This window comes from Callionymus lyra, chromosome 16 (assembly GCF_982586985.1).
Source record: "Callionymus lyra chromosome 16, fCalLyr1.hap1.1, whole genome shotgun sequence".
In the NCBI taxonomy this organism is placed as follows: Eukaryota; Metazoa; Chordata; class Actinopteri; order Syngnathiformes; family Callionymidae; genus Callionymus; species Callionymus lyra.
Window position 1 is genome coordinate 10,319,306 of NC_141833.1, and position 10,415 is coordinate 10,329,720.

The window sequence follows — 10,415 nt, forward strand, 5'->3', positions numbered from 1 at the left end:
TGTCACTGGGATCTCGCGGGGTTTTATTGTTCCTGTAGATATGTCCAAACTACAGTTTTAAAAGCTGCTGGGGTCGACTGTATCCTCTCGTCCTCAGTTGTCTCGCGGGAATTTATTGTTCCTGTAGATATGTCCAAACATCAGTTTTAAAAGCTGATGGAGTCGATTGTATCCTCTGGTCCTCAGTTGTCACTGTGATCTCGCAGGATTTTATTGTTCCTGTAGATATGTCCAAACATCAGTTTTAAAAGCTGCTGGAATCGACTGTATCCTCTCGTCCTCAGTTGTCACTGGGATCTCGCGGGATTTTAATTGTTCCTGTAGATATGTCCAAACATCAGTTTTAAAAGCTGCTGGAGTCGACTGTATCCTCTCGTCCTCAGTTGTCACTGGGATCTTTTGGGATCTCTGTGATTTTTCTTGTTTCTGTAGATGCGGAGGACGTAATGACTGCTGCCATCTAGAGTCTCAAAGATATGATGCAACACAAAAATGAACGCAATTAATATTTTTAACGTTATTTGTAGATAAAAATGTAATTATATTATTGTAAATATAAATAGTCTATAAAAGAACAACAATGAAAATAAAATGTGACTTAGAAGAAAAAAATATAGTTAATTTGTTAATTTAAAATATCGATGCAGTATCGTGAAAAATGATTTTGCGATATATATGTGTTTTTTCTCAAACCTCTAATGTTAAAATCATCAATGTTGTATTGACAGTGTTTTCTGACCCACAGGAGACGCAAGTACAGCAAAACAAAACAAGACTCGGAGGAGGAGAAGCATCTTAACCCAGGTAGATAACACACACACACACACACACCTACACACACACATGCACATACACACACACACACACACACCTACACACACACACACACAGGCACAGATGGATGCTCTCCCTCCTCTCCTCCTCTCCAAAACACCCGCTCACACTTTGAAAAGCCTCCGCCGAAGGCATTTACATAACATATGCAGCATTTATTCATCTCATCCTCCACGTCTCGCTCTTCTGCAGGAGTTAAAATCTACGTGGATCCTTTCACCTACGAGGACCCCGATCAAGCCATCCACGAGTTCGCCAAGGAGATCGACGTGAGCAGCATCCACATCGAGAGGGTCATCGGCATGGGTAAGCTCGTCGTTTCCTGACCCACGATCGCACTCGCTCACGTGGTCCGGTGTGTGCAGGTGAGTTCGGGGAGGTGTGCAGCGGGCGACTGCGAGTGCAGGGTAAGAGGGAAGTGTACGTGGCCATCAAGAGCCTGAAAGCAGGATATTCTGACAAGCAGAGGCGGGACTTCCTGTCCGAGGCGTCAATCATGGGACAGTTTGATCATCCCAACATCATCCGACTGGAGGGAGTCGTGACCAGATGTGAGTTTTTTTTATTATAGCTTCTTTTAACAAAACCCCAAAGTCTGAGAGTCATTTGTGAAATCCATTGAAACATTTTTCATCTTTTTTAAAAAAAAGTGTTTTGTATTCTTTAGTTTAGTTTAGTTTAGCCATCTTTTCTTTTTTCTGTGTTTACTTTATTTTGTTTTTTTCATGTTTTCTTTTTTGTTTTTTTCTTTCTCAATCTTGACTTGTTTTGTTATATTTTGTGTTATTTTGTTATGTCATGTTTTCTTTTTTTAGTTTTTTTTCCCTTCTCAGTTTTGTCATGTTTTCTTTTTTGTCTTTTTCCTTTCTTTGTTTTGTCTTGTTTTTTTCCTTTCTTTATGTTGTCCTGTTTTCTTTTCTTTTTCTTTTTCCTTTCTTAGTTATGTCATGTTTTCTTTTTTTAATTTTTTTTCCCTTCTCAGTTTTGTCATTTTTTCTTTTTTTTTTCTTTTACCTTTCTTTGTTTTGTCTTGTTTTCTTTTTTTCCTTTCTTTGTGTTGTCAGGTTTTATTTTCTTTTTCTTTTTCCTTTCTTAGTTATGTCATGCTTTCTTTTTTTTTAGTTTTTTTCCCTTCTCAGTTTTGTCATTTTTTCTTTTTTTTTTCTTTTACCTTTCTTTGTTTTGTCTTGTTTTCTTTTTTTCCTTTCTTTGTGTTGTCAGGTTTTCTTATTTGTTTTTTCCTTTCTTTGTTTTGTGTTTTCTTTTTTCCCTGTCTTAGTTTTGTCATGTTTTCTTTTTTATGTTTTGTGTTCTTTTGATTTGTCTTTCTTTTGTGTGTTTTTGTTTTTCTTTCTTTTATATTGTTTTCTTTCCATTTGCCTTTTAACTATTTATGTGGGCTTTTTTTTCTTTTGGTTTGTTTTTGTTTGTTCTGTTTTCTTTTCTTTGGTTTTGCCTTATTTATTTTTTCTTTCATGTTTGTTTATTTTTTCTTGCTTTCTTTTCTTTTGTCTTTTCTCATTTGTGTGTTCTTTTTCTTTTTTGTCTTGTTAACTTATGTTTGTGTTTATTCTTTTGTTTTCTGTTGTTTTTATTTAGTTTTCTTTTATTTTTGTTTTGTTTTGTGTTTTCTTTTTTCTTTTCATTTGTTCTTTCCTGTTGTTTTTATTGTCTTGTTTTCTTCTCTTTTGTATTTTCCTGAGTTCAGTATCAACTTCTTTCATGTGTGTTTAGTTTTAGATTCATGTTTTCTCTTCTCCAGGTAAACCACTGATGATCATCACTGAATACATGGAAAACGGATCCCTGGACGCTTTTCTCCGAGTACGTAGTTTCAGCCTCGACTAGCATTTACTGTTTGTCGCCTCATTCGTCATCCGTGATGTTCCCTCCTTCGCAGAAGCACGACGGCCAGTTCACGGTGATCCAGCTGGTGGGGATGCTGCGCGGCATCGCGTCAGGGATGAAGTATCTGTCGGACATGAGCTACGTGCACCGAGACCTGGCGGCCAGGAACATCCTGGTCAACAGCAACCTGGTGTGTAAGGTGTCAGACTTCGGCCTGAGCAGAGTTCTGGAGGACGACCCTGAGGCGGCGTACACTACCAGGGTAAGAAAAGATTAAATAATAATAATTCAAATTAACTAAATAAATCTATTAGTATTTTAAAGCCTCTTATTAGATGTGTATTTAATGATTACATTTTATTACCTCTGCCATATGTGATCTATGGTATAAATCATTTCATTTCTGATAAAGGCACAAGTTTCCAACTTTATTTGCACCACAGAATGGTTTAATGTACTTTATTTTCATGTACCAACCTTCAGAAAAAAAGAAAATCAAAGAGCATGAATAATACATCCCAGCAAAATGCTGAGTCAGCAAGAGTAATGGTTTATTATATAAACATAATTAATATGGTCCCATGTAGAGTTTGTGGTGCTCATTTGCACTAATAAATAAGTGAATTGACCAAAACAAGCTTCTTAACTTGTCAAGAGTCACAGACAAAAGTAAGTTTGGAGAAAATCATGTCTTTTTTTTCAAAATAAAACATCTTAAAGGTACAATCAATGTTTGATTGACCAGTAACTTGTGTGGTTTTCTGTAGATTCATTCTGTAGATTCATTCTGTAGATTCATTCTGTAGATTCATTCTGTAGATTCATTCTGTAGATTCATTTTGTAGATTCATTCTGTAGATTCATTCTGTAGATTCATTCTGTAGATTCATTCTGTAGATTCATTCTGTAGATTCATTCTGTAGATTCATTTTGTAGATTCATTCTGTAGATTCATTTTGTAGATTCATTCTGTAGATTCATTTTGTAGATTCATTCTGTAGATTCATTCTGTAGATTCATTCTGTAGATTCATTCTGTAGATTCATTCTGTAGATTCATTTTGTAGATTCATTGCACAACGAACTAACATAAACTTTTCCATAAAATCAACTCACAAAAATACAAAACTTGACGTTTTTGACAATTCTGTCTGCCAAACTCTTCGCTCTACTAGTGCAGTTTTTAACTCAGAAATGAAACCCTTCTGTTTCAGGAGGCCATCGGGACGTACCTGTCGCCGGGGGGGAAGATCCCCATCCGGTGGACGGCCCCCGAGGCCATCACTTACAGGAAGTTCACCACGGCTAGCGACGTGTGGAGCTACGGCATCGTCATGTGGGAGGTGGTGTCGTACGGAGAGAGGCCGTACTGGGACATGAACAACCAGGACGTGAGTTTTCTTTTGTTATATTTTCGGGGGATAATGTTGATCAATGCTTTTATTATACTTTATAGACACCGTGGAAAAGAGTAGAAAGTGAAATTTAATGTTGTTTCTGACCTTCAGATTCGGGTTGATTTTTTATTCCTGCTAAGATATGGTGCTGTACAAACATATGAAATGAAGCGTATTATTGTTATGGAGTGACCATTGTGAGAGTGCTCTCCATCCACTCGCACCCCACTTTTCAAACGCTCCGTTGTCCTCTTTGGAACTGGATCTGGATGTCATGAAAGCAGACCCCCCCCCTCCGCCTCTTTGATCCCTCGCACAGAGGTTCACTTATTCCTGCGGGTCCTTCATAGGGAGGCATCACAATGGGGAGGGTTTCACGTCCACTTCTGACATCATCTGTGGTGGTGACGGGGGGTCGGGGGTCACTTTGTACCTCTGTTTACAACTCTGTCTGAGGATCTAAACTGACGTGTGTCTCCATTCATCAGCGTTCAGTCGTTGCCAGATAAAGAGTTAGATGTGATTTATTTTCATTTTCTTTCAACAATGCTTTTCAATATTTTGTGAGGGATTAAACAGAGATAAGACGATACATTTGGATAATTTCCCCCCCTTTTAACGCTTGGGTAAAAAAGAAATGTGGCAACACAAGGGATACCACAAATATATTTTTTTGTCCTGTGGGTCACATTGACCCTGAGATTACACAGGGGTAAAAACAGTGTTTTATTCCCAGAAAAATTGTCAACTTTATTTTCCCTTTCTGTCCTCCAAAATATTGTGTTAGGTACTTTATGTTCTGGTGACTGAATTGTTTTGTTAAATTCCTCTGTTCTCTGGTTTCCTTAAACTTGTTGTTTAATCATTTTTTAGCAGAAAAACAAATCTTTCATTTTCCCAAACACTGTCCTTGAAGTTTCTCGTTCATCCATTTTTTCTTCTTCTATCATTCTTATAAACTGGATCTATTCCAGACACTAAAGATGCTTATTTTAATTGTTAAAAATATAAATATCCTTCAGTTATTTACTATTGTAAATTTCGTTTGGTTCATTCAGTCATTTTTTTTGTCCCACGTTATTGAATGCACCGCATTATGTGTTGTTTGAAAAAAGAATGAACTAAGGTTTTGTGCCATTGCGGTTGTAAATAAAGATATATTCACTCTAATTTAATTTGTATTCTATAGTCAGTTAAAGTTTTCCACTCGTGTTTTCGTTGGGTCTTTTCATATTTCTGCGAAGTCTCCATGACGACAATATTTTGGTCACTTTCCTTCTGAGCTTCTTTGACATTCTTTTAACTCTCTTTGAGCATCTGAGCCATCAATCATGATTCTTTCCCAAAACAAAATTAAATCTGTGTCACACCACTTTATTCTCCGTGTGCACTTCATTATTCAGGATTAAATCACAATAAAGTGCTTCAGATGTGGCCGTTTGAAGGAAACACAAACTCAGTTAGACGCACAGCGCTGAGCACGCTGACCTTCATATTTTTGACATCTTCACACACACACACACACACACATAAAAACTTGCCGTGATTAGTCTTTAATGAAGTCTACGTGTTGAAACTTATCTGGGCTCAAGTACACTTGCAACAGGAATCCGGGCCTGATTAAAAGTATTGAGGCGATAAAAAAAGAACATTTATGAGTAAATTTGCAATCAGGTCGCCATCAAGGCTTGTTAGGCTGAAGTGGGTCCAGCAAGATTGATTACTTTCCTTATGAGTTGTTGTTCACAAACTTATTCTCGGACACAAACACACGCACACACACACACACACACACGGATCCGACCCACAGGATCCGAGCAGGAATTCTCCCGCTAAAGGGTTGAAATAAAGAAACCGCTGACCTCAGCGGGATGAGTTTAAAAAAACAATAACGCACCAAATTGGATCAAAAATCATGTTTGGAAGAATGAGCCGCGTCGATCAGAAACTGCTGATTCTGCACTTTTACCGGTTTCTCGTATTCGAAGTTGATTGACTCGCGTGAGACGTTCAAGGACCCTTCGTTTTTTTTTCTCAGGTGATCAAGGCCATCGAGGAGGGCTACCGTCTGCCGGCGCCCATGGACTGTCCCGTGGTCCTGCACCAGCTGATGCTGGACTGTTGGGAGCGCGAGCGAGCCGAGCGACCCACCTTCAGCCAGATCCTCAACATGCTGGACAAGCTGATCAGGAACCCGGGGACCCTTCGCAGGACGGGAGGCGAGAGGTGAGCGACGGAGGAGGAGGAGGAGGAACGCTGTGTTTGTCGCAAACTGTTTGATGAGTTCAAACACTGAGCGGATGGTGTTTGTAAAGTTCTGTTTGAGTTCCGGGTCATTGATCTGGTTCTGACTCGTACTTCAACACTGTAAATATGTTTTGTTCGCTCTGAGAAGGAATGACCCACTTTCTAATGTGTCCTAAGCTAATAGCTAATGCTATGTTAGCACTATATATATATATATATATATATATATATATATATGGTTTTGATGTCATGATTAAAAAAGTAAGCGTATTCTAATGTTAATAAGTGAAACATACAATAATAATTAACTTTACTATAAAAAAAAGGGTATTCTAATGTTAATAAATGAAACATAAAATAATAATAATTAAATGAACTATAAAAAATAATATTCTAATGTTAATAAGTGAAACATAAAATAATAATAATTAAATGAACTATAAAAAATAATATTTTAATGTTAATAAGTGAAACATAAAATAATAATAATTAAATGAACTATAAAAAAGCGTATTGTAATGTTAATAAGTGAAACATAAAATAATAATAATTAAATGACCTATAAAAAAGTGTATTCTAATGTTAATTAGTGAAAAATAAAATAATAATAATTAAATGAACTATAAAAAAGCGTATTGTAATGTTAATTAGTGAAAAATAAAATAATAATAATTAAATGACCTATAAAAAAGCGTATTCTAATGTTAATTAGTGAAACATAAAATAATAATAATTAAATGAACTATAAAAAAGCGTATTGTAATGTTAATAAGTGAAACATAAAATAATAATAATTAAATGACCTACAAAAAAGTTGATTCTAATGTTAATTAGTGAATAATAAAATAATAATAATTAAATGAACTATAAAAAAGCATATTGTAATGTTAATTAGTGAAAAATAAAATAATAATAATTAAATGACCTATAAAAAAGCGTATTCTAATGTTAATTAGTGAAAAATAAAATAATAATAATTAAATGAACTATAAAAAAGCGTATTGTAATGTTAATAAGTGAAACATAAAATAATAATAATTAAATTACCTATAAAAAAGCATGCTCTAATGTTAATAAGTGAAAAATAAAATAATTATTATTAAATTAATTATTAAAAAAAGCTCAGACAAAGTATAATCCTCAGCCAAGAGACTATTTTTTATTTCAAATAAAGGTGAAAAACAGCATCTTTCCTTTCTTTCAATTGACTTAATAAATTTAAATTAAATAAAAAAGCATGACAGGAAGTAGATCCTGTCTCTTCCACCAGCATCATAGTATTTGCTGTCAAACCTCCGATAACAATGATTTTAGCGCTACACTCACGTAAAAGTTAATCCATTTTTGGGGATTTTGACAAAGCCAGACACAAGCTACGACCTTTAGAAACCTTCAAGCACTTCCTAGATCCAGATGAACCTCAATAAACTCAGTTAGAATGTCGTTAAATCTTTCTTGTATTCTTTGAAATATCAGTGAAACAAAAAGTTGTTTCAGAAAAAAATGAAATACGTTGCGATGTCTTTCTGGACCCAATACGGGCTTCGGAAAGGCTGCATGTGGCCCTCAGACCATGCAGTGGAACATTATCGAACCAACTCTAAATACTTTTCTTAGATATTTTTCATTGTAAACTTTATACAACACATTAAAAATGATTTGTCAAAATAAGGCCCCTTTTCTTTCTAGACCCAGCGCCACAATACTGGAGTCAGGGCTGGGCCCGGAGGTGTGTGTGTCGGTCATCCCTGAAGTGTGTGTGCAGTGGTCGGTGTGTGAGTGGCTGCAGTCCATGGGTCTGGACCGGTACAGAGACACACTGGCGGCTGCAGGTTACACCAGTCTGGACAGTCTACTGGCTCTGACACACCAGTGAGTACTTTATTCTGCTCAATCTAATGAAGCTCTGTCACTTTAACAGCTTCATGTGTGAATTAACACACATTACATGATTTTAAATCTTCATTTTAAAGCATCTGAATTGTTGAACTCAAAACAAAACAAGTCAAATTTGAGAATAAAAATAAATTAATAAACTAGTTCAGTGGGCAATTATATTTCCTCAGGAGCTAAATTTCATTCAGTGGTGGGCGTGAGGGACCACATGCAAAAAGAGGGCAAAAGTACGTGTAAAATAAATAAATAAAGTCAAGCTAAATATGCTAAAATTATTGTTTTACTTTATTTAATAAAGATGTTTTAATTATTATAGCGTATAATAAAAAATATTTTCCGTATTTTTTTTATATTTTTTTTATATTCATAAATCTTTTGATGGGCAATAAATATTAGTCAATTAGAGTCAATTAATGAATAGTAGAAAGATATACAAAATAAAACTGTAGTTTCGACGTGATCTTTTACCCCATGAGGGCCACATAAATACAGTCATCCCTTGCTGATCTAGTTTTTTATAAAACAAATTTAAAAAAAAAGGTGGGATTAACACCGAAATAATAAGATTCAAATAAAAATAAAGTAAGAATGTCACTAAAAATATAAAGTGAAGTGAAATTCCTGAGCTAATTTACTTTATTAACCACATATAGTAATATTCTCTCACTGATTGTAGTTTTTGTGTGTGGTAAAGAAGTCTTTGTACCAGGTTTCTAAAGTTAGTATCAGTTGTAAACATTTGGAGTAAGATCAATAACGGCTTGTAAAAACTGCCACGAACATATAACAGTGAACTAACAGCTCTGTGCTTCAAACATGTTAACTCTGTTCTACTCTCTCCTGGCAAGTAAAAAAAATGTGCAACTTCAAACCAGATCTGATTTCTATTATTTATTTAAGTGAAAGCATTGATTCAGATTCCTAACATGATAAATAACTCAATATTTGTGTCTTATCAGCCACTGTAGAATACACTAAAATACATACAAAACACAAAATAAGGGACGTACTAATGATTAAAGACATTGTCGTTTATACCATAATCCAACATATTTCCTGTCGACTGTACTTGTATTATAATGGTTTTAAAAATCGGAATATTTCCAGGTTTATTTTGATTAATAAAAGTAATAAAAGTATGAAGTTATCTTGCTTATTGACTACTAAACCAACTAGTTTTATTGATTAAAGTGTGATTTAAAGAATATGCTTTTAAATACTTATGTCCAAATACTAGAGTTTGGATGCATTAAAACCGATAAATGAAGTAAAACACAGTTTCACAAAGTAGAGAAAAGGGCCCTTTGATTCATTTGTGTTGTACTCTTTCCTCTGGTTCAGTAACATGGTAACTGTTTGATGGCGTGTTCCTCACCACACGCGTGTGTCTCCACAGGGAGCTGGACAGACTGGGCATCATCACGCCGTCGCACCAGGACATGCTAATTGCGAGCGTGCAGCGGGAAATGTTGTCTCAAATACAGCACATACAACACACCATGGTGCCGGTGTGAGTCCCCGGAACTTCATTTACCTCATCCATGCACTTTAGACGGACTCTTCAGCGCGACACCCGATCGAGCGGCACTTTTTCCCGGACTTCCATACGAGTGGATTTTTTTAACGTTTTTTTTCTCTTTTTTTTTTTACCACAATCTGGATCTTGTTTCATCACCACTTCTAACAAAATGGCTTCCAACTTGTTTTTCTTTGTCCTCGGGCTCGACTTGAATCAGACTCTGCGTTGACGACGAGTCGCTACACGGACATAAATCCATAGGGAAGTCGTGGTTATAATATGTCTCCGGGATATAAAGGAAAAAACTGCCTTCTCCAGTCACGGGAATACGGAGTGTGTGGTTGTGTGCGTTCGTGTGTGTGTGTGTGTGTGTGTGTGTGTGTGTGTGTGTGTAGCCTAGAGCGTCCGACTTCTCTTGAAAATATTCTGAATATGCAAAGTGAGCGAGCGAGTGGGCGGAGCCTGTCGGAATGTATCATCCTTAGCTCTCTCTCAGACTAACTGTTTATTACTTTGTGTGTTTGTACATAGATCTCTTGTGTTCAACGCTAAACGTTAGCCTCTTTTATTTATAGTGTTGTTGTTTTTTTTTATTAAATAGTTTGTAAAATAGACACGATGAGGACAAATGTAATGATCGCCATATTGTATTGCAATAAACGCCCCAAAAAATCA

The 10,415-nt window shown here is 35.8% G+C and overlaps 1 protein-coding gene across 1 annotated transcript in view; it reads left to right on the top strand.

Annotated features, from left to right (window-relative positions):
* LOC148063609 (ephrin type-A receptor 4-A-like) overlaps positions 1-10,415 on the top strand; it is a 34,606-nt gene extending 24,191 nt beyond the window's left edge. The window contains exons 11-19 of the mRNA XM_087811500.1: positions 746-804; positions 1,027-1,140; positions 1,200-1,385; positions 2,597-2,658; positions 2,735-2,944; positions 3,896-4,072; positions 6,117-6,304; positions 8,015-8,197; positions 9,618-10,415. Of these exons, the coding sequence (XP_087667626.1) occupies positions 746-804; positions 1,027-1,140; positions 1,200-1,385; positions 2,597-2,658; positions 2,735-2,944; positions 3,896-4,072; positions 6,117-6,304; positions 8,015-8,197; positions 9,618-9,735 (1,297 nt within the window). The 3' untranslated portion in view covers positions 9,736-10,415. The remainder of the gene's footprint in view (positions 1-745; positions 805-1,026; positions 1,141-1,199; positions 1,386-2,596; positions 2,659-2,734; positions 2,945-3,895; positions 4,073-6,116; positions 6,305-8,014; positions 8,198-9,617) is intronic.